This window comes from Lithobates pipiens, unplaced genomic scaffold, assembly GCF_037356315.1.
Source record: "Lithobates pipiens isolate NorthernLeopardFrog02 unplaced genomic scaffold, aLitPip1_a1.2 Scaffold_102, whole genome shotgun sequence".
Lineage (NCBI taxonomy): Eukaryota > Metazoa > Chordata > Amphibia > Anura > Ranidae > Lithobates > Lithobates pipiens.
In genome coordinates, this window is record NW_027507689.1 from 539,708 (window position 1) to 565,341 (window position 25,634).

The following is a 25,634-nucleotide window of genomic DNA, read 5'->3' on the forward strand; positions in this document are numbered from 1 at the left end:
GTTTGTATACTGAGCCTGAATCTGACAGTGAGGTCTCTTCAATGCTGTACATTTATAGGTACAGCTAGTGTGACTCACAGGTAAAAGAGCACCTGGTTGTCAGCGACTGCTTCAATCGCTACAAAAAATAACTGTTAGTGCTAGCAGGGATCAGGCGTGACTCTGCTAACGCTGCAGTTTTGTGTGCTGTGTTTTGTACAGTGGTGTGAAAAAGTGTTTGCCCCCTTCCTCATTTCCTGTTCCTTTGCATGTTTGTCACACTTAAGTGTTTCGGAACATCAAACCAATTTAAACAATAGTCAAGGACAACACAAGTAAACACAAAATGCAATTTGTAAATTAAGGTGTTTATTATTAAAGGTGAAAAAAAATCCAAACCATCATGGCCCTGTGTGAAAAAGTGATTGCCCCCTAAACCTAATAACTGGTTGGGCCACCCTTAGCAGCAACAACTGCAACCAAGCGTTTGCGATAACGTGCAATGAGGCTTTTACAGCGTCCTGGAGGAATTTTGGCCCACACATCTTTGCAGAATTGTCCTAATTCAGTTACATTAGAGGGTTTTTTCGAGCATGAACGGCCTTTTTAAGGTTATACCACAACATCTCAATAGGATTCAGGTCAGGACTTTGGCTAGGCCACTCCAAAGTCTTCATTTTGTTTTTCTTCAGCCATTCGGTGGTGGACTTGCTGGTGTGTTTAGGATCATTGACCTGCTGCAGAACCCAAGTTCGTTTCAGCTTGAGTACACGAACAGATGGTCGGACATTCTCCTTCAGGATCTCTTGGTAGACAGCAGAATTCATAGTTCCTTTTATCACGGCAAGTCTTCCAGGTCCTGAAGCAGCAAAACAGCCCCAGACCATCACACTACCACCACCATATTTTACTGTTGGTATAATGTTCTTTTTATGAAATGCAGTGTTCCTTCTACGCCAGATATACTTGAACACACACCTTCCAAAGAGTTTCACTTTTTTCTCATCGGTCCACAGAATGTTGTCCCAAAAGTCTTGGGGGTCATCAAGATGTGTTGTGGAGGAATTGAGACGAGCTTTGATGTTCTTTTTGCTCAGCAGTGGTTTTCTCCTTGGAACTCTGCCATGCAGGCCATTTTTGCCCAGTCTTTTCCTGATGGTGGAGGCATGAACGCTGACCTTAACTGAGGCAAGTGAGGCCTGCAGTTCCTTGGACGTTGTTGTGGGGTCTTTTGTGACCTCTTGGATGAGTCGGCGCTGCACTCTTGGGGTAATTTTGGGCGGCCGGCCACTCCTGGGAAGGTTCACCACTGTTCCATGTCTTCGCCATTTGTGGATAATGGCTCTCACTGTGGTTCGCCGGATTCCCAAAGCTTTGGAAATGGCTTTATAACCCTTTCCAGACTGATAGATCTCAATTACTTTCTTTCTCAATTGTTCCTGAATTTCTTTGGGTCTCGGCATGATGTGTAGCTTTTAAGGATCTTCTGGTGGACCTTACTGTGTCAAGCAGCTCCTATTTAAGTGATGCCTTGATTGTGAACAGGTGTGGCAATAATCAGGCCTGGGTGTGGCTAGAGAAATTGAACTCAGGTGTGGACAACCACAGTTATAGTATGTTTTAACAAGGGGGGCAATCACTTTTTTCACACAGGGCCATGATGGTTTGGATTTTTTTTCACCTTTAATAATAAACACCTTCATTTACAAATTGCATTTTGTGTTTACTTGTGTTGTCCTTGACTATTGTTTAAATTGGTTTGATGTTCCGAAACACTTAAGTGTGACAAACATGCAAAGGAACAGGAAATGAGGAAGGGGGCAAACACTTTTTCACACCACTGTAAGTGACAGTGATCTATTGATACTGCACTTGGGTGGGCTGGGCTGGGCGGAGGGCAAAATGCAGGTGCTGGCAGGTATCTGGGCTGATTCTAATAACACCACATTTTTGGGAACACTATACTATTGGGAATGCTAATATAGATCTGATCAGATCAAAGATATTGATCCGTTCAGATACTACACTAGTAATGGAACTATATAGTGTGATTGCGTCTTAGTATACCTGGCACTAATCTGATGATGTCTGGGATTGACGCTGATCCTAACTGACACTAAAACCTAACAGATGTCACTCGTGACACTAATACAGTGGTCAGAAAAGAGATCTGTACACTATACTAGTGACACTGTGACAGGGAGTGAAAGGGTTAACTCGGGGGAGGTGATCAGGGGGATAAACCTTTATTAGGGCGTTAATGGGGAGTACCCTAAACCCACCTGGGCCTACCACTAACTGCCCTAACACTGATTAGGGACACCAATAGTGACCAGTGAAATATCTGAAAAATGCACTTGGTGACACTGTGACAGGGAGTGAAAGGGTTAACTGGGGGGTGGGGGTGATCAGGGGTTGATCAAGGTGTTAAATGTGTGCCTACGTGTCCTGGTGTCAGTGTAGTGTTGGTGTACTCACAGTAGATGTCTTCTCCTCACTCGCTGGAAACTAAAAGGGCTCCACGAGGGGAGATGACATCACTTCCTCTGCCTGTGTTTACATTACACATGTAGAGGACAGTCTGCCATTCACCAGAACCGATCAGCAGGTCCAGCTCAGAAATCATTGACCTGGGCCTGTAGACTGATCGGTTCTGAAATCAATCAAATCATTGTGGGGACGGTGGGGGGTGCGCACCCCCCCACACCCACACACGTGACCGACATACAATGATGACGATTCACACAGGAGAGCCAACCTGCCGCAGTACAACTGTGGTGGCTGGTCAGGAACCGGTTAATGTATTTCCCCAATACTTACCTGAGCCTGATCCCCATCCAGCAATGTACACAAGAGCAGAGGATCTCTTGGCTCTCTCCGTTCTCATTGGTTCAGACACAGCAGGGGGAGCCATTGGCAGAGGAAGACTTGGGACTTTTTATGGCAGACAAGGACTCATAAAGGGGATGGGAGTTGGGGATGTTCATCAATTCTTCTAATGATGGGGGAGGGGTAACTTTCCAGGATTTAGAACTCCTATCCTGCAGAAGGGAGACAATGACAGATGATATTTCTGGAGTATGAGTTGTATTGGTTATGGGATGGCCTTTTGTACAGAAGTGAGAACTATCTGAGGTCTTTGTCTTCAGAGGAATGGATCATGTTTTCTGTCTTTATTATGGTAAGGACAAAACATTCCATTCATAGATTTGTAAATATAAAATATTGTACATAAATAATTAGCATTTTCATTTTCAGCCAGCAGGTGGAGCTGAAATCTCTTTTCCACATGTTTTCCTGAATGTCCTTCTTGGATTACTGTACAATCCATGTTATTTACAGAGCTCAGTAGCTCAAGCTGTAATTTCCCTTCATAACTGAATGACTCAGAGGAGGGGGAGGGGAGGGGGGAGCAGATTGCTGAAACCCACTGGAGGGACCTTACTGGACATTGTGTGAAAATTGAGGATGAAATGATCCGTGGTGTCTGTAGCTACAGAGGTCAGTGAGGTCTCGGTCACACGTGTGTCAGTACCATGTGATTATGTGACATTTATTCAGCATTTCTAAAGAGCGATAACCACCTTTCATGCCTGCCATGAATATTACAATGGCGGCACACAGTGCTGGTCACACAGGAGCAGTAGCGTTGTGTCGTGTTATAAATGAAGCCGCATGTCGCTGTCATGAGACATCCACGCTTGTCAGTCACCTCCATTCATTTCATGGTGATGTCCAATAATCACTGGGCATTGGAGGACAGACAGCGGAGGCTCCGGTATCCCAGAATGCACTGGGAAATAATAGAGAAGTAGGACAGAGCAGCTCCGGTCACTTCTGGTTGTACAGAACAGCCGTGTGGTAACTCCAATAGCTTCTGTGTGCCGGCAAAATCACCAACCAGCCGGCAATACTGACAGTGCCAGGCAGGAAATGTGTCACTGCACAGCCAAAAACCTCTTCCAATTATATATACTAATCAGCTGAACACAGAAGGATTCATCCACAAAATCCAACACCAAATACATAGGAAGACAACTGTGCAGCACTACAAGTGAGACTCCCTATACCTAAAAATAGGATTTGTATTTCAAATGTTTAAACAATCCACACGTGTTTCAGCACAATTATCCAGGAATATTACAATGTTACAAAAAACAAAAAACAATATAAGTAAGATATCGTCAAAGTGCTCAATATTGCAGCATGATGAGTGAGACCACCCAAACTTTAGCATACTATGAACATCAAAAAACCTACTTTGTGGTCGGCCACTTATGATTGGTGATGTGCAGTGACACCTCCCTTACAGGATAGATATAAAGATAGCTGTGCAGCACTAGAAGTGAGACTCCCTAAACCTAAAAGTGTTAATATTTACATATTTTGAACAAACACAAATATACATGATGAAGCCCCGCCTAGGGCGTAACGTGTAAGGTGGAGACGGCATCACGCCTGTCAGATACACTAGGAGAGCCGCTCCTATACTGTTATGAAGGAGAGGAGGGTCGTCGGGCGCTCTGTGCATTCTTACATGGATATATTGTGATTCTATGTGAGGATATATTACATGTTATTATTAATAAACTATTAATGACCCGAGTATCCCAGCTATTGTGACACATACAAATAAAACAGATGTAGTAACAAGTCACCAAGCGGGTATTATCCTCAGACCGGGAAATCTGTCCTCCAGGGGGCAGGAGAGAGATAAGGAGTATGATGACATGGCGGCTGGTTTTCATTCTATAGAATTATTGTAATAAATCCGAAATCCACATATCAGAGGAGATCATTTCCTCTACATCACTTCCCCTTTAGGCTCCTCCCACTAGAAGAACAACCCCTCCCCCGGACATTTCTCCAGCATTCTTATAGTGTTTTCAGAGCTTCATAAACACAATGAAGACACATGATAAATGTCATAGAAGTGTTACTGAGCATTGCTTCCTTCTACATAATCATCAGACGTGTGAGCGAGTCCTAAGGGGGTCTATTCCATCCTATTTCCTGCTTGTTAGGAATATGGAGGGTCATTCCATATGTACAGAGCCTGGTCACTGTTCTACTATAAGGGGAACCCCAAATCCCATGGATGAGATTGCAAAGAGAAAGATTCCCTCAGAGAGAGGAGAAGACATGAGAAGAGGACAGGTGATGGAAGATTCTACATGGGTGAGGATGGAGGACACCCAGAGATAGAAGGAGACACTGAGAGACGGGAACAATCACAAGACGTCACATTTCCCCATCACGGCACATCACACATTTCTCTTACTCTAATTCCTGAATTTTACTCTCCGGGTTCATCAGAAAGGAAAGAGAATCCGACATCCATCCATATCCTGAAGAGGAGGAATCTTCTTCTTCTGCTTTGTCCTCTCCCGGACAATCTTTACTGGAAATATTACAATGCCAAAATCTAAAATCCAATAATGAGATAATAATTATCACCAAGAATGTATGACCTCTGACCCCAAGAATAACAATGTAACCCCAACATTTCCCTTCCACATGGCTGCCTTCCCTCCGGCTCTACAGCCTCATACTGGACCTGATGAGGACTTCTCATTGGTGGCTATGAGTGGTCTTTGAAGTCACACTCCAGACAAAACTTAAAGGAGGCCCCTGATATGTATACGGGGTCTCCGGCCTTCCTACACAGGGGTCTCCATTCAGCTTCTGGGAAATCCTGGAACACCACTTTGGTTCCAGATATAAAATGCAGTCCAGACATTCCCATCTCCGCCCACTTCTGCAGACAATTGGCCCCTCCAATGTTGGGATGATGATGTCACACCCCTGACATTATTTCTCTCCCCCACATCACTGAACACGAAGCTTTCCCTCCAAATGTTCTGTGTGATAAATGGTATAATTGGGGGCAAGGAAAGGGTTAATGCGATGTAAATGATGTGATTGTTACCAGAAGTTGTGTAGAAGGTGATATGTGGGAACCACCATTCAGCTCTGGTTCACACAGCACAACATGAAAGTCGCAGCCACTTCCAGCTTGACTTTGCCCTACAACTTCCCGGCGACCAGGTGCGACTTCAAAGTGACTTTACTGAGAAGCATTCCTATGTGACTTTGATGGTTCCGTGTTTATAGCATGTTTTATCACATGACAAAACATGCATCTGATAACCGTGATTGGGGCGTCATTAACAATCAGGCTGCATTTACATCTGCATGATTCTGAATGCACATCAACCGCCAGAAATTGTGTGCTTTGCCGCACATTTCAGAAATGCACTGCGACCGTGTGTCACGCTTGTACTGCAAACATGGCAAGGCGAGCGCGATGCATGTTTCCAAAACGTGTGGCAAAGCATGCGTTTTCCTGCAGGTTGCCGGGCATTCAGAAACGTTCAGACACCAACGAATGGTATCACAAGTGCAGCGTGTGTTGTCACACATTATCAAAATGCACAGCAAAGCATGCGTTTTCTTACGGGTTGGCGTGCGTTCAGAAATATGAAGATGCAGATGAATGGTAACACAAGTGTGATGTGCATTGCCACACAAAACACGCAGAAAAGCATGCATTTTCTTGCGGGTTGCTGTCAGTTGTAAATATGTTTCCATTCATTCACATCTGTACATTTCCAACTGCACAGCAACCTGCAAGAAAATCCATGCTTTGCTGCGCGTTTCATATATGTGCTACAATGTGCGTCACCGTTGTGTTATTATTCATTTGCTTCTGCCCATTTTTGAATGCATGGCAGACCGCAAGAATACATGCAATTTGCTGTATGTTTCAAAAACACACAGCAAGGAGCATTGCTTTTCTGTTACCATTCATTTACATCTGTGCATGTGTGGCGTGTGTTGCTGTGCATTTTTCAGACGTATGAAAAAGCGCACATTTCCTGTGTGGGTCGCCTCGTATTCGGAAACACGCAGATATGAATGTCGGCTGATTGTTAATGACACCCCAATCACAGTTATCAGACGCATGTTTTGCTGCCAAGATGCATGACGCTCCATGACTGAGACAATTCTTGAGCTACTTTGGGGTGTTTGTTGCATGTCGGGCAGAACATTCCAGTGAATGGGCTCCCTATACACAATGTGTGATTACACATGAAAAATACACAAATAATGGAAGTGGGAATGTGCGTTTCCGCTACACTCAGGTGTGACTGGGCTGTGATTGGAGGAAGATTTTAGGCAGCAAGGATGACCAGGGAGGAGAGGTGGGGGGTAAAGAAGCCTCAGAAGTCGCAGCAAAGTCTTAAAGATTCAGACAAATGTGCGACTTTCTGGTGATTTTACATTGAAGTCTATGGGAGTCGTGCAGCACAAGAATCACACAAAAGTAGTGCAGGAAGTATTTTCTTTTGTTGCAGTGACTCAAATCGCAGCAATTAAGACAACACCCAATAAAATCTTTGTGTTTTCACCTGACCTGCAACTTTACATGTCATCAGAATGTCGCTGGAAAATTGCTGTAGTGTGAAGCAGGGCTTAGGGCTGAGGAAAGTGTGAGTTCCCAGGACTTCTAACAAGTGTGGTAGATGGAGAACATGTCTGATAATCACCGTTATACTGTATGCAGGTTCCTGCCCATTCTCTGAATTCAGTTAGGATGTCCTCACACTCACTTACCTGACCTCCTGACTCCTGTGTAGGAATGGAGATAGAAGTTTCTGGCACTCTGGACCCACAGTGAGATCTACAAAATGTAAAGACTGAAAACTTTCTCTCTTCAAAGTCTTCAAGCAATAGATCAGCTGCTTGGAATAATTCCTGTCCATCCACAAGTGATCAGTATATGAGCCGCACAGCTTCAAATCTGTACAACCCGACATGACTCTCCTAATGAAGTCCTCATCCTGAGTCTCATACAGACAGAAGATGGTCTGAGTATGGAAAATCTGATTGATGTCCTTCATGGCCCATTTTCTCATTGTAGGTTTGGCTCGGAGTGAGATGGAGATTCCTGTGACCTCTGAGAATGTCTTCACCTGATTTTCATTTAAGAGACCAAACAGGAATTGTACAGATAATGATAAATGTGAGTAATGTGAACTGAGGTCACGGAGTGATTTCCCTTTACAGATCTCCGGGAGGAAAATACGTTTCATAAATCCAAACCAACCATCATCCATCCCATAATAGAGAGCAGCAAGGAACTCCTGTACACTCAGGTGGATGAAGCTGTAGCAGGTCTGGTGACGGACTTCCGAACGAAAGATGTTCTCATTCAGAAATACAGACTCCACCTCATCCAGAGAAAGTCCATGTCTTTCTAGATCTTTCTTCTCAAATAAGATTTGTCGGTTCAGAACTCCCTGATTGGCCAGAGCACACAGCTTCTTCAGACAGGTTTGTTTCCGGTGTACAGACTGCTCCTTCTTGCTGTGATGGGTTAGTAAAACCTCCAGGAAGAGAAGATAAATTGAAGTCGTTGTCTTACACTGAATTACATCCAAATCTTTTCTTATTTCTTGTTTCATTACAGTGCAGACAATCCAGCATGTGATGGGGACGGCACACATGGTGTACACAACGTCATTGTCTTTTATTATTCTGAGAACCTTGTCTGCATCTTCTTTATTTCCATAGAATTTATGGACATATTCCTCTCGATTGTTCCTTGTAAATCCCTGGATTTCCACATTGTGAGAATCATCGATGAATGTGTTAAGTTTCTCCATGGCCAGTGACCTTGTGGTGATGATCAGAGAAGATTCTGGGAGAACATGTCTCCTGAGCAAGCTTTGGAGAATTATTTCTTTGTGGGTTTCCATAGAAATGTCAGGACAACCCTCAGATTTCTCCTCCAGAGTCCACCTCAGTTCATCAAACCCATCAACTATGGTGAGAAGTTTTCTCTGACTTCCAGGATCCTTCAGAATAGACACCAGGTCATCTGAACTCAGTCTGCAGGTTCTGGATAAAAGTCCCACAAGACTTATGTTTTCAGGGAAGGTGTTGAATTCTCTACAGCTCAGATAAAACACAAAATCAAACTTGTCTCGGTAGAGATCCCCAGAGGCCCAGTCCAGCATGATCTTCCTGGAGGTCATTGTTTTTCCAATCCCAGTAGGTCCTTCTAACACCACAATCTTAGGGATGAACCCACATTTATCAGGGTCAAAGAGGGCCTGGATTGTGGTTGGGGATCTTTTCTCCATGATCTGTAGATGTCTTCTGCCTGAACTCCTTATTTCTTCTTCTTTTCCCTCTTTATTCTGGGGTCCAATTATCATCAATAAATTGGTGAATCTTTCCTTTAGATGAACACGGGAATTATATTCTAGAATCCTCTGGAAATTCTCTTTCATAGACTCGCTGTGTTCCTTACTGAGGTCTTTATGAGAGAGAAGAGAATATTTTATTCCTCATACACACATGAAATAATATTTATAAGACACAGTTGGAAATATTGTATTCTAATCATAAACCCGAATAATGGAACCCTAAAAGGAAATATCCCATGAAATACAGGAGGACTGTGGAAGCAGCTAAACTATGGACACACCATCAAGACCAGAGGCATAAATAGAACCAACAGGGCTCCAGTGCAAGAAACCATGAAGAGCCAATATGACTGCTGTGGCCCTTTCCATCAGTCCCAGGCCCTTTTCTCCAAGAGTGGGGCTCTTCCCTCTGAGGCAGGGGCTCTTTCTCTAGCCTTTTCCACCTGTTCCTGTCATGGGCCCATTATAAGCCCTGGTTCAGACTGCTGAGATTCATCATGTGACTTGCAACATGAAGTTGCTGGACACGTCAAAACACATTCATTTCAATGAGTGCTGTCCTAATCAAGGTGACTCAAGTAGCAGCAACAAAGAAAAAGGATCCTGCAATACCTTTCTGTGACTTTGGTGTGATTTGAGTGCCATAGACCACAATGTTAAATCACAAAATCGCAATCAAGTCACAGGGAAATTGCAAGCAAGTTGCAAATCTTTGGGATCACAGCAGTGTGAACTGAGCCCATGTTCTGAAGTGGGCCCTTTTCCTGCCATGTTGGGCCCCCCTACAGGCCTGGTCTCAGTGCAATCTTTGTGACCCTGGTAGTACCACCACTGATCCAGACTACAACAGAACAAAATGTTCATCCAGAAGAGATTTCATATCAAACACAGATGTCCTACTAACCTGATGATCTGCTGTCATGTGTCGTCTTCTTCAGTTTGGCTGGAAATAAGATTAGGGAAATGATTAGTCCTGACAAACCTCTGAAATGTATAAAATAATAACTAAGAGAGTTATTAGTGTAGCAGATCCTCCCAGACACCATCATCCCACCAACCCTCTGTAGATTGGAGTCTCTCCTCCTCCAGGTGATGGGAGAGTCTTTGTTTTGGTAACATCTCAGCACATTGCAGTGACATGTGACCATGGTGGGGGGACCAGAAAAGCCCCCAATTCTCTATCCAGGGATTACAGGCACACACCTAGAATCTGGAGCCGTGACTCCTCTTTCTGATGGAGGTTCAGGTGGATACATGGGGCACAAGGCTCAGAACCCCGAGCAACAATCATGAGGGTCTCCAAGGAATACAGCTATAAATATGGAGGTTCTGTATAATAGACAAGTGGCTGTGATTGTATTGCTCTGCTCGGCATGCTGAGTGATGTCATTATGTTATGGTGACTGCCTGCCGGTGTTCTGGCATATAGCGTCCGTCCATCAGATAGTGCCCGCCCTGTACTGTGCAGGCACAGTGCTTGTGCAGTATGGAGCAGAAGGAGATTTGGAAACTCTCTGAAGATGAACGGTGCCTGTGCCATGAGTCGAGGTGCTAGCCCCACCATCCAAGTGGATATAGGGCTGCAAATATTAGAGGGCCTCTCGTAGGCTCGCTTTGCTCGCCATACTTCGGGCTCGGCCTCGCTGCACTCGGCTATTTTTATTCTAACTCTATGTCTACTTGGATGGTGGGGCTAGGACCTGGACTCACAGCGCAGGCGCCGTTCATCTTCAGCTATTTTCAAAATAGATGTGTCCTGTGTACTGCCCATGCGCAGTACACAGCAGACACTATCTGATGGGGGACACTATGTGATAGGACACCGGCATCCTGGAGAAGTGTTACTCTGCTTCCCTTTTACATGTTATTTTCTTCTGTAAACTCCCTCAGTAAAGATTGTTTAACCCCTTAGTGTTAAATGTGAAGTACTTGTGCGCTGCTATGGACCTCACAGCCAACCAAAAGGAATATGCAAAGGTGCAGCGCTAATTAATGATAAATACAAAAGATTTTAGTGAAAGCAAATTGGTAAAAATCAGTGACAAATGTGTATAAATTAAACAGCGTGATCACTGAATAATACAAAGCAGCACATTTATAAAATCACATGCTGTTATGTGAACAAAATCCATAAAGTGCAATTAATGCTCCACACAGGGCTGCTTATAGGCCAGTACAACTGGCCCTGTTATACCGGGCCCAGCCAGCAGGGGGGCCTGGGCAAGCTGAACAGATAAATAATGTAATAAAAAAATCCTCCAGCCATGGGCGATCAGAGTCCATCCAAATCAGCTACCAAACCCCTGCCCCCCCACCCCCTGGTTATTTTTCATGTTTTTGTTTTTTGTGCAGATAGCTATCTGCAGACTAGGTGGCAGCAGGGGAGGGACTATTTCCTCTATTTCGGGCATGGAAGAATGCCTCTCCAATGCCAGCTCCTCATGCTGGCTCTGTCTCAAGTCCCAGCCAGCGCGTCCTCTATAGTGTTGTCCCCCTGGTGTCGCGGAGTGATTCCTCTCCCTCCTCATGAGAGAAGTATCAGTGAGGCGAGCAGGAGCGGTAGAAGACAAAAAAGAAGCAGCTGGCATCATCGACATTGCATCTGACTGGAATCGTTTGTTGGCACTCCAGTCCAGGCAGCAGCAGGATCAGGGAAGAAGTGCCTCGTGGGGCCCGGCTAAAAATTTCACAGGCGTGTGCTTGCTTGGGGGGTTAGGAGGGAATTCAAGATCTACTACTACTGCAGCAGCATCTATACATTATGGTATTGGTGGCATGGGCGCCAAATTGTGCTGCAGACAGTGCCACCCATGACACTAATGCCATAACGTATGTGCTGTCTGCAGAGACAGTGCAACCCATGCTGCCAATGGCATTATGCAGGTAGCGCATGCGTTATATCATTAGCATCATGGCACTGTCTGCAGCACATTACTACATTGGTGGCATGGCATGGGTGGCACTGTCTGCAGCACAATATGGCATTGGCAGCATGGGTGCCACTGTCTGCAGGTAGCACATGCCTTATGGACCATAAGGCATGTGCTGCCTACAGAGACAGTTCCATCCGTGCCGCCAATGTTGTAATGTGCTACAGACAGTGCCACCCATGCCACCGATAACATAATGTGGTTCAAATAGTGGCGCCAATGCCGTAATGTGCTGCAGACAGTGCCAGTCGTACCTCCAATGCCGTAATGTGCTACAGACAGTGCCACCCATGCCTATCACTTGTAACAAGCTTGCACTTTGTTTCAAGGTGGGGTTTGGGGAGGGGCCAGGGGTGGGGCTGAAGGAGGGACCGGGGGCAGGACCAGGGCTGCAGCTGAAGGGGGCCGCGTCAGGTAGGCTGTACGGGGGCCCCATCATTTTTATCAGCGGCCCTGCCTCCACACAAATAATATAAAACAGTGGCTTCATCAATTCCCAAACTAATACATGAAAGAAAAGTCAATAAAGTGCAAATGCTCCAAACAGGTTGGCAGTGAAAAGATCCCAGATCCAAGGTGAATCCCACCAAAGTGAGTATCAAAGCCTCTTAGCAGCTGCAGATGACTACCATAAAGATAGTCTCACCAAGCATTAGGGAAAAGATTCAGGTCTCCCCCGCAACCTATAACGCCTTCCACAGCTGAGGAAATAACTATGGTAGCGAGAAAAAGTTAATGACCCCTTAGGAGTTTTTTCAGAATTTTTACATAAATGGATCCAGCTCCAATAACCCCTACAGGGGTATCTGGCATAGCATATAGGAAATGCTGTGATTGTAAAGGTTGGAGCCTGACTGCATGATCTATCTTGGGAAACAGTATCGGTACATCAAGCCTATATGCTATGCGAAATACCCCTGTAGGGGTTATTGGCGCTGTATCCATTTAAGTAAAAATTGCCGTCATGGTACGTCGGTACCATAAAAGGCCACTAGGGGGCACATTCGTGCCCCCTGCTCACACATGGAGCCGAGGTGAGTGCCTGGCAGTCACGATCACAACTGGGCTCTCTCAACCACTTGGGGCACAACGAGAACCGGGATCTGTGTGTGTAAACACACAGTTTCCAGTTCTCTGAGGGGAGAACAGACAGATCTGTTCATACAGAGTATGAACAGATTATCTCTCATCTCCCCTACACAGTCCCCTCCCCCTACAGTTAGAACACATACTAGGATACACTTAACCCCTTCACTGCACCCTAGTGGTTAACCCCTTCACGGCCAGTGACATTTTTTCAGTAATCAATGCAATTTTATAGCACTAATCGCTGTAAAAATGCCAATGGTCCCAAAAATGTGTCAAAATTGTCTGACGTGTCCACCATAATGTTGCAGTCCCAATAAAAATAACTAATTAAACAAAGGCCCCAACAGGTCTATACAGATCCTTTATGGCATTTCACATTCCACTCTCCTCTCTTCTCCTTATAGCATGAACCCAGGGATGTGGTATATGGCTCAGTAATCAGGGATAAATATCCACTATGCTGTATTAGATCTCCTCCTCTCCTCCATTCACAGGCCATACAAGACAAATAAGAACTCCATAGTGTAGTCATTTCACAGAAGAAATGGTTTTATTAAAACCTAATACCTTATTTCTAGATTAAAAGCAAGCAGTGTCGTTACAATCCCTACTTCCTGTCTCAGCCGTGATGTCACTGACTCCTCCTACGCGTTACATCAATGGTCATATGACTTTTCAAGGATAGGGAGACAGTTGACTGACGTCGGGCTAAGGCCCCTTTCACACTGAGGAGTTTTTCAGGTGCTACAGCACTAAAAATAATGCCTGTATAGCGCCTAAAAAAAAGCGGGTCCTTTCACTCCAGTGTGCGAGGGAGCATACCGGCCGAGGAACGCGGAATATCGCTGATCTGTTTAGATCACAGAGAACAAACATGGCGATGAGCACCTCAGCTCCCTCACGAGATGGGATATTACTGACCCCCAACCCTTCTCCTCCCTCAACTGCTGCAGCCCAGCCGGACTCTTTGCAATCTCCAAGCCTGCTAGACCTACGCACGGTAGCAGCTAATATTAAGGACACGCTTTTTGCTGCCATAACGGATCTTAAACATGAGATACAAGCCATTGCGGGAAGGGTGCAGGAAGTGGAGAAAACTACCGCTGTCCATCAAGCGGCAATCTCCACGATGCACCGCTCCATAGATACCCATACCGCCCAATTGCGGGACGTCCAGCGGCACGTCGAGGACCTGGACAACAGGGGAGGCACAATCTTCGGGTGAGAGGCCTCCCCGAAAGTGTGGACATCGATCACCTCACCCCAGTGGTTACTGCCCTCTTTAACGAGCTCCTTGATCAACCCAGCCACTCATCCATAGCGATGGAGCGCATCCATCGTGCTCTCCGACCCCGCGGCCGCGACACAGACCCACCCAGAGACGTAGTTTGCTGTCTCTGTGACTTTCAAACCAAAGAAATGATCCTGAAGCAGGCCAGACTGAAGCAAACTCTACAATATGAGGGTCAACGCATCTCTATCTATCAGGACCTCTCAGCCATTACACTTCGTAATAGGAGAGACTTGCGCCCCCTCTTAGAGGTGTTAAAAAATAATGGCATCCCCTACCGTTGGCGATTCCCATTTGGGCTTTCAGCCACCCATCAAGGACGATTGGCCATCCTGAGGGTTCCTGAGGAGCTGAAAGCCTTCTGCCGCACTTTGGACATACCTCTGGTGTCACTCCCCGACTGGTACGTGGAATTCAAAGGATCTTCGTCCCGCTCCGATTACAGATCTGCCGACCGGATGGACACCCAGCCGTCGCCGTACCGGAGACGTCGCTCTCCATCGATCCGACGAATCTCTCCAGAATCCTACGATCTCCATCATCTGCGCAGTCCCACTGCTGCGCCAATATCCCGCAGAGCACGCCGTGACCGTTGAAGAAATGGCACTGTTGAAACCACCGGCCGGATCCTTCCTGTAATTGGAATTCAGCTTACATCTCAGTAATTCTTTCCTCTTCCCCCTTTTCCTCACCACTTGCCCGGCCTTATCCCTAGTGCCTTCTTTGGAACTTTCTATGGCAACCATTTAGTTTCCTAGTAGACCACCAGTTTAAGTTACCCTTCACTGTTTACTCTGTTAAAGAACTCCCCATCATTTAAGCGGACGGATTTGGCATTTCTCAGCAGCGGTGACTCACCAACCCCGCAGTTTCATACCGCTAAGCAACGTCTTTCACCCAGTGTCATAATGTTCCAGGTATGTTCCACAACCTAATAGCTCAATACCTGTTGTCTTCTCCCTAACCTACCCCTCTTCTAGTCTGAGCCTCCCTATTTTAGCATGATCTCTGGGACAATGCCTCCCTCACCTGCTGCACACAAAGTTTTCCTCACTGACTCACAAGCAACGATGCAGTGTGTTCAAGAAGCTGAACTGTGTCACACAGCACGACTTCTATAAGCATACTTAGATTACGTGCTCTCTTTCTCATTAGTTTGTTTACTCATTTTATTGTCTTAACCTCGTTAATGAGATATCATATAATTGTTGGAACGCTCACCACGCCAGACCTGTCGACGTTTGTTCCTTTTATTATGTTAAGGGCAAGGGGATGTGATCTCTCACATCGATCTGACAAAACCATACCCAAACCTATGGCCTAGCCTAGATATCAACATCAATAATTCGCTTGGCCTTCTCACCAGCACTTACTGGAGAGAGCCTTTCTATTTAACATGAGCCGTCACGGCTTCAATGAGATAATCCCATCCTCCTCTCGCCCTCAGTTATCTCTCAACATGATATGTTTTTCTGTTATTAATTTAGATTACTGGTCTGTTCCTTCTGTTCGTGATTTATAAAGTAATGTTTTTAGACATCTATGTTACGCCAATGTTAACTGAAAACGCCTACCCTATAAGGTCTCCTCGCCCTTACACATTTTATACAGGGAAATCACGTACACTATCAGTACTACAGATAGGCACCTCCCCCAATGATAGTGTATAAACACTTCTACCCACGATCTCTTACATGCGAACTGTAAAATGGTGAACCATTGGTAATACATAGGCAAACTCTCTATAGTCACAATTTAAAGCTGTTGGTGTGATGGTTTTCACACTTTGAATCTTTGTCTTTCAACAATCACCTCCTCACCAGTGGCTTGTAGGACTGTCCGGTGCTTTCGTGCGGGGCATACACTACAGGCTTCTACCACACTCCGGCCTACACCCCCTTATTACTGACGCAGGTGAGCGGGCTCTTACCTGCTGCCGGATTACCGTTTACTCATCCCCCCTTTTTTTTTTTTTTTTGTTGTTGTTTACTTTCTCTCTTCCCCTTATCCCCGGACATATCTACATTCACATTCTAATCTCGACATCATGACCACCACTGGGGATGCAACCAATCTAGTCCATCTCAAAATCATATCCTTGAATGCTAAATATCCCGGAAAAACGCTCACAACTCTTATTAGCCATGCAAAAAAGTGGAGCAGACATATTATTCCTACAAGAAACACATTTCCGATCAAACAACATACCGAAACTCCAGTGCAAATACTACCCCACGGCATATCATTCCACCACCGCACTAGCGAAAAAGAAAGGTGTTTCCATCCTACTAGCCCGACATTGCCCCATCCAGATCACTGACACTCTAGCTGATGATGATGGCAGGTTTCTATTCCTTAAAGGACTCCTCCAAAACAAACCATTTACACTTGCAAACATATATGCGCCCAACACACTCCAAGTACCGTTCTTCAAGGGAATTATATCCAAACTGATCACGTTTCAGGAAGGCACACTTATTCTGGGAGGGGACTTCAATGTTCCTTTGAACCCTGTAATCGATACCTCTAATGGACACTCCTCCCTTACCTATGCTGCCCTTCGATCGATAAAAACTCAGATGCAAACTCTGCTTTTACATGATGCTTGGAGAACCCTCTACCCAGACACAAAGGACTTTACCTTCTACTCGGCACCACATGGAAAATATTCCAGAATTGATTTCCTCTTTATCTCCCAAGAAGCTTTACCTTATCTTACACACGCATCCATCAACCCTATGTTTCTTTCTGACCACAATCCGGTTTCAATCACACTCTCCATCCCATCTTCCAACCCGCGCGCCCACTCCTGGAAACTAGATCAATCCTTGTTAACTGACCCGATTATAGCTGCAGAAGTGGAGCAAACATTGAAACATTACTTCTTAGATAACAAAGCCACAGATACCTCCCCCCTCATTCACTGGGACGCACACAAATGTGTAGTAAGAGGAACCCTCATAGCAGCGGAAGCAAAAAAGAGAAAAGAGTATAAAAAACACTTCAATGATTTGGCCACTAAAATTAGACGTCTAGAACGTGCACATAGTCTAAAGAGCACCACTACACTGCTTGGCCACCCTTATCCAATCAAGGAAAGAAATGTTAGAATTACTGGGAAAACAGACCAAATGCAAATATATACTCTCTCAGAAAACGTTTTATGAATATGGTAATAAATCTGGAAGAATACTAGCAAAAGCCCTTCAATCCAAGAAAGCATCAATAACTATTCACAATATCACTGATCCAACAGGCAAAAAATTATCAACAACACCCGATATCGCCACACAATTTGTACAATATTATTCAAATTTATACAACCTTACCTCATCACCTGATACACCGACGATCCCTAACCAGCAGCGGGAACAACTTATATCCGACTTTCTAAATAAATATAGCCCAACCCCTATCTCCACTTCCGCGCGCCAGATGCTCGACACTCCACTGACCTCAGACGAAGCTCGAATGGCTCTTAAAGCCATGCACGCAGGTAAAAGTCCGGGCCCTGATGGACTGCCCGTCGGATACTATAGAACGTATTAACAAATTTTATTACCCCACTTTCTATCCTCCTTTAATACATGTGCATCCCCGTGCTCTGCCCCGCGAGATATGTTATCCGCACATATAGCCGTAATCCCAAAACCAAACAAAGATGCCACACAGGTTACCAACTACAGGCCTATCTCGCTCCTAAATGTTGACCTTAAATGGTACGCTAAAATTTTATCTAACAGACTTTTGCCTCTGCTCCCTGACCTTATACATCCTGATCAGGTGGGCTTCACACCTGGCAGGGAGGCGAGAGACAACACTCTCAAAGCTCTCAACATCCACTATTGGCTATCTTCCCAAAAACAAGCTGGATTCTTTCTTTCCCTGGACGCAGAGAAGGCATTCGACAGGGTGGCCTGGGATTATATGTGAGCGACTTTAAAAGCTCTTGGACTGCCTAATAGAATGCTCAATTATATCCATTTGCTATACTCAGGACCAACGGCGAGAGTGAAAGTCAACGGCCACCTGTCGAATGCCTTCTCTATCTCCAATGGCACACGTCAAGGGTGCCCGTTATCCCCGATAATTTTTATCCTTACTCTTGAGCCATTATTAAGACAAATTAGAGAAAACCCAGACATTAAAGGTGTGGATATAGGCAAAAGAACGTATAAAACAGCTGCATTTGCGGACGACATTCTTTTATTTCTGACAGAACCCCTAACATCTATCCCTAACTTACTCAAATTATTCGACCAATTCCATATCATATCTAACCTACAAATTAACTTTAAAAAATCCCTTGCACTAAATATCTCGCTGACCGAAAAAGTGTGCGCCCAATGCCAAGCGAACTTCCCCTTCAAATGGAGTCCCAACAGTTTACCCTACTTAGGTATCCAACTCCCAAGATCCCTAGCTAATTTATACGATCTCAACTTCCTACCGTTACTACGCACCATGTCCACTGACCTTCAGAGGTGGTCAAAAGGCATATTATCCTGGTTTGGCAGAGCAGCCATCATAAAAATGAATATTTTACCACGAATTTTATATCTCCTCCAAACTATACCTATCTCACTTCCCCAAACTTTCTTTGCTTCCTTCCGAAAACTCTGCTCGACTTTTGTCTGGGGTTCCAAGAGACCCAGACTGAGTTATTTAAGACTTGTTGCACCAAAATCACAGGGGGGTATTGGTTTGCCAGACATCCATAAGTACTACTTAGCATGTCACCTTGCCAGAATAATCGATTGGAACGTCCACTTCAACACTAAAGATTGGGTTCAACTTGAATCATCCCTTGATCAGATCCCGGTGGCTCAAACACCATGGTTACTCCCCATACATGTCCCTCGTAGCTATTCTTCCCACCCGTTGATCGCCACGTCACTCACTGCATTTCGATACGCTTGCAAAACCTATCAGATCTCCTCAGTTACGGGCCCACTAACACCACTAAAACTCAACCCAGCTTTCCCACCGGGTTTACACCCCTCTTTTCTCAAGGGATTGTGGCCTCATCCCAGAGTCCTGTCTAAAGACTTCTATGACCGTAATCATCTTCTATCCTATACAAACCTGTCGAGAAAAATGCTCAAAAGTGGGTTTTCCCCATGGACATACAATCAGATACAACATTTTCTGACCTCCAAGCCCTACACCCTAGCTGGAGTTCGAACCTTAACCTCTTTTGAACAAACATGTACACTGGTCGAACCACAAAGACACCTCATCTCCTTTTCGTATAATTTACTATTTCCACAACAGACCAGTAATGAATACTGGTCTACCAAAGCCTGGAATAGAGACCTGCCATCACCCTTAAATCCCAAGGATTGGGAAGGTATATACTCTGTCATACATAAAGGCTCCCGAAATGTCTGTGTTCAGGAGAACGCATTTAAATTGCTCTCCAGGTGGTACAATACACCTCTAAAATTGCATCATATCTTCCCGTCTGTCTCCCCGCAATGTTGGAGATGTCAGGCCAGTCTTGGCACTCTAGAACACATTTGGTGGTCATGCCCCATCGTCCAGCCATTTTGGCAAGAAGTCCATAGAATCACCCAAAAATTTTCCACCCGCCCACTACAGTTTTCCCCTGCTCAACTTCTGTTTCATGTCTCCACTCAATCTAAAAAAGCCTACATGGGATCCCTAACCATGCATATGATCATGGCAGCGAATATGTGTATCCCAGCCAATTGTAAATCCAAACATCCCCCCTCATTACTGGAATGGTTCAACCGTATTAACAAAACAGCTGAGATGGAGAACCTGATACATCAGGCCAATGACACCCCTTCTACTTTCACATGCATATGGTCGAGTTGGTTGCTTTTCAATACATCCCCAGACTATCTTTTACTGATCCCCTAAATCGCTAAATATGTCTGTGATCTGCGAAAATGACTGGCTGGACCAGTTCCCTTTCCCTTAACAAACATCCCTTAGTGCAATACGCACTAGTTCTTTACACTGGAGATTATCACTTCATGCAAATCTCTGAGCTTACATACGCATAACATTACCACACCAACATACTATCGACAAAAACTGCACTTACCTACTAAGAGGTAATGACTCTGTATTTGATTTCGCTCTTTTCAAATGAGCATAGTGCCTGTTCTGATCACTTAACATCTTCTAACTCACAGTAGGTCACTGTACTTACGACTATGCCAATATACCTATCAGATAACCTCACCTTCTACCATTATACGCTTATAAATGTTTACTTTTCAGTTCTTCTCATGTTAATTGTTGCATTTACTTTTCGAGGCACTGTAACGTCTCTTTGCTCTGTACCCTAACGATTGACTTTAATGTTTATGTTATGCACAAAACTTCAATAAAATGTCTTTAAACAAAAAATGTCACTAAAATAAAAAACAACGAAAAGCCAAAAAAGGAAACAATAATAAAAAAAATAAACAATGCAATGAAATTAAAAATAGAAAACATAAATAACTGTTGTTGTGTAAAAGCTAAAGAAATCTAGTGGGGAAATTGTCTAACTACACCCAATTTAGCCTAACCATTGATAGAGGTAAAAACAACGCCATCTAGCATTAAAAATACCTGAAATAAATATAAAACGCCAGAAAAAAAAATGTGTAGGGACTAATGACATCTAGTGGGAAAATTAAATAACAACACCCAATTTAACCATTAATAGAGGCAAAAACAGCACCATCTAGCTTTAAAAATACCTGAAATAAATATCAAAATGCCAGAAAAAAAATGTGTAGGGACTAATGACATCTAGTGGGACAATTAAGTATAAACAACCTACTTATCCATTAACAGAGGTAAAAAAAACAGTGCCAGCTAGCTTTAAAAATACCTGAAGTAAATATTAAATAAAAAAACAGTAGTTGGAAATGAAACAATTGAGGACAAATTTGATATTCATTCCTTGGGGATGGAAGAAATTTAACTCATAGATCGATTTAGACTCACTTTTATTTAATTGGTTGACCCTAAGCTCCCTCTCCAATGGGGTTTACATTTTTCAATAGCCCAAAATTTTAATAGTGTGAAGTCTTTTGATATTGTGCAAAATGTCTTGAGACACCATGTTTGCTGAAGCCTTTATGAATATTGTGAATGTGCTCACGTATCATCTTCCACATGGGACGTTTGGTTCTCCCTACATACTGCATCGAGCAAAGGCACTGGAGGACATAAACCACACCCTTCATCCTACATGAAATTACGTCTTTAATGGTATATTCTTTTCTGTTAACACTAGAACAAAATCTTTCACTTTTTTACTATTATAGTTGGTGTTCCTACAGGTATAACACCTTTTACAGAAAAAAAAAAACTTTTCCATGAAAGAAAGTAAAATTGCTGGACAACTTGGGGGGTCTGTTACATTTTTGGAAATACTATCCCGTAACGTTAGATATAAATAGAATGATGGGTTATTTTAAGGCTGCATTATACCATTAAGGTGGAAGGGCGCTTATTAGCACAAGAATATAGTGGAACATTCACTTCAATTTCCTTAAAGAACTTAAGTTCTTTAATGGAAAAGATCTTCGGGGCGTGGCCTAGCCATGGACAGCGATGGACGCTTGATCAGACACCTCCGGCATCCAGGGAGCTAAAAATTAGCACACAGGGCTCAATAGCAGGTTCCCAACCATGGGAAAGGGAGACCGGAGCACCACGGGATACCGGGACACCGCCGACGCAGGTCAGACCCCCCTCACTAACATCCCCGAGATGTTCCGCCCGGCGCAGGGCGAAGGCCTCAAAGCCGCGGCCTCGCCTAAGCTGCCCGGTGGTGCAGCAGACAGCGCAATCAGCCCACAGGACCTCCATAACTACAGTACCAACACAACCTTACAGGCTGCATCCCCCCAGACCTGTACAGCCCCTCAAGCCCTCTCCCTGGCAGATCTCCAAGCTGTGGCCCTTGATATTAAGGCCACACTGTCAGCAGCCATCACTGACTTAAAGACAGACATCCAGCACATGTCAGCAAGGCTTGGAGCAGCAGAACAAACTGCAGCACGCCACTCTGATGCCCTGAAACAAATACAAAAATCCTCAGACAACCACCTGTGTCACTTAATAGAGATGCACCGCCATATCGAGGACCTCGATAATAGAGGAAGGCGCCATAATATCAGAATCCAAGGAGTCCCTGAGGCAAAAGACTAGACCCCAATAGCACAGACTGCTACATCTATTTTCAATGACCTGCTTGACAGACCCCCAGATTCGGCAATCAAATTTTGAAAGAATTCATCGCACCCTCAGACCGAAGGGAAGAGACACTGACCCACCGAGAGACATAGTTTGCTGCTTGGTAAATTTCCCTTTGAAAGAAGCCATTCTGAAAAAAAGCAAGAGAAAGAAACAGAGTGCTTTTCAATGGAAATGAAATTAAGCTCTATCAAGATCATTCCAATATCACTCTTCAGCAACGCAAAGCCCTGCGCCCACTCCTGGACCAACTTCAGACCAGAGGGATACCTTATAGATGGAAGTTCCCGTTCTGCCTGTCTGCTACATGGAGAGGTCACACAGCCCTTTTATGCACCCCAGATGATCTACACTCATTCTGTGAATCGCTCAACCTCCCTCAAACGGATGTGCCTGAATGGTACAACTCCTTCATGATACACGACACTTGGATCAAAATCACAAACAATGAGACTCCTAGAATGCAGAGAAACAGAGGTCGCCGTCGGTGCCACACTATGGAAGAGGAGCAGAACACGGAAGCCCAGGAATCTCCCCGCCCAGAAGAAGAGACCGTATCGACAGACAAGACCAGATGGACACCTAGAATATCAATGTCTGCCTCCGCCACAGCAATGACAAGATAACCTTGATTTGCCAACTAGCTGAAGTCAAGCAGATCTGTAACCCATTTACAGTAATTGTCTTAAACCTCAGTCATACATACTTTCCCTCCCCTCCAATGAAGAATCAATATCCAGAGGCCTATACCTCATTGCCATCTCTCACCTCCTCTCGATACCTTATGTTTTTCTTTTTCTTTTTCACTTTTTGTTTTTTCTTCTAGCCTCCTGCCCACTCTCTACTCTTACTCCCAAAACATGGCTCCCCATCGTCTGATAGTGCCTTTTGACCTGAAAACGCACAAACCCAGCGAGTCATCATCCTTCAGATTCACAACAGGGTAAGAAACGACACCCCAAAGGTAAGCCATCTAAGGGGGATTTTCGAAACCTTAACTGTGAGTACTTTGCATTAAAAGGCTTGGTATTTAGCCATCTGAACAATGACCGAACATGCTTGTACAAGACAGTAGACACTTTGCCTAATTCTGCCCACTTGGAGAAGAGCTAATTTGTCTACTCCACAACATTAACTCTAATGCAGGAGGACTCTAGATCATGAACTATATAAGAACCCCTCTAAGTCCATCATGGATGGTCTCAGAGACCTACCAAGAGAGGGAAGGGATTTAGCTCTGCAAAGTGTTATTTTGTACAATTGAGATAGGGAACATTACGGTTAGAATGTTTCGCCATGCCGCCATGCAGGCGACATAGATTTTCTTCAGTTAAGGTTTAATTATCCTACATTCTCTGGAGACTAGAACAACCTCTGTCCTAGTTCCACTAGATGGTTTTCTACACAGTTAAGTGTTACTTGTGATTACCAACTTCCGTTTGAAGGCAATAAGGATTGTCTATAGCTAGATCAACTCCTTACAGCTTTTCTAAATAGTCTGTTTGGGTGTATTGAGAATTCTTCTAGTATATACCTTTCTTGGGCTCAAGAAAGTCATTGCTTATTTGTCCTAATGTCTATAATGACCCAATATTTTTCGTAGGGAGAACATCAATAGAATTGTAATACTGATTGCAATAATTATTAGAAGTCTACTCTCATTGTTGAATGTCTATTGGTCTAGCAGGATTATCAATGCGCTTCACTTTTTCCTCTTCCACTTTAAAAGAAACTGTTGTTACAAATGTTCTTCCAATGTTTATGTTACCTCATAAGGTTGACACACAATACACTCTAATCATTAATCATACTTAACGGCAAGAGGGCACCAACCAGTGGCCACACTTCAAAACACCACTCTCTATCCTAGTCTTACAAACATGAGAGACCCCTGCCCATACTTAACAAGCGGTCACCCATCCACAAACCTTACCAGAATAAGACACCCAAGGTTATGACATTAAACGTAAATGTCCAAAAGCTGATAAGCTTAACTCTCGCTCCCCACATCGCCTCTCAACATTACAACCCTGTTCTTTTTTGTCAAACTGTACCCAATAAAACTCCCTGGTTGTGGATTCACACACAAAACATCTAGCATTCTATAAATTAGACTACATTTTGACACTTAACTGTTCACCTTTGGACCTCGTACCCACACAAGGAGTGAACCTTTTTCTCACTCCTTGACCCTTCCGGCATTTACATACAAGTTGGTTTAGCAGGTCTAATCCTTCCTCCTGGTTACTTTTTCACTACCTTTATAAGGTAAACCCCAAATCTCCTACCCTCCTCCCTTACCCCACTCTTAGGGGCTCCTCCTCCCTTTTTTTTCCCTTACAAGAACTCCCTGAGTTCGCCATTATAAGAAGACAATTATCACAATGCTGTCCCAGAGACAACAATCAACAGTTTCTTCATTAAAACTTATATCTATTAATGCTAAAGGGCTCAACATGCCCACTAAAAGAACCAAATTACTTTCTGAATTCCACAAACTTAAAGCGAATATCGTTTGCATTCAAGAGACTCACTTCAAATCCAATAATGTACCCAAAATGTGTGACAAGCACTTCACCACAGTATTCCACTCCACAAATCCAGAGGGGAAAACGAAAAGGGGTCTCTATTCTCATCTCGAAACAAACCCCTTTACAGATACAGGATACAATGATAGACCCGGAGGGGAGATATGTTTTCCTAAAAGGCAGATTGTCTTCTCACCCTATCACAATAGCTAATATATACGCCCCTAACTTGAAACAGGTTGCTTTCTTTCGCAAAGTCAAAGATCTATTAACAAACTTTGCCTCTGGCATTCTTTTACTAGGAGGCGATTTTAATGCCCCCCTTAATCCCATCACAGATACCTTAAATGGTACTTTGAGCCTTCCCTATAGGGCC

General features: G+C 44.2%; 1 protein-coding gene across 5 annotated transcripts in view; it reads right to left on the reverse strand.

The window, feature by feature from the left end:
* The window catches only part of LOC143958272 (NACHT, LRR and PYD domains-containing protein 3-like), a 535,368-nt gene that overhangs the window by 403,693 nt on the left and 106,041 nt on the right, over nt 1-25,634 (reverse strand). For all 5 annotated transcript variants that reach the window (XM_077467790.1, XM_077467807.1, XM_077467779.1 and 2 more), the window contains exons 4-6: nt 10,099-10,137; nt 7,597-9,304; nt 5,261-5,404 (exon numbers count right to left, since the gene is read on the reverse strand). In XM_077467790.1, the coding sequence (XP_077323916.1) occupies nt 5,261-5,404; nt 7,597-9,304; nt 10,099-10,137 (1,891 nt within the window). The remainder of the gene's footprint in view (nt 1-5,260; nt 5,405-7,596; nt 9,305-10,098; nt 10,138-25,634) is intronic.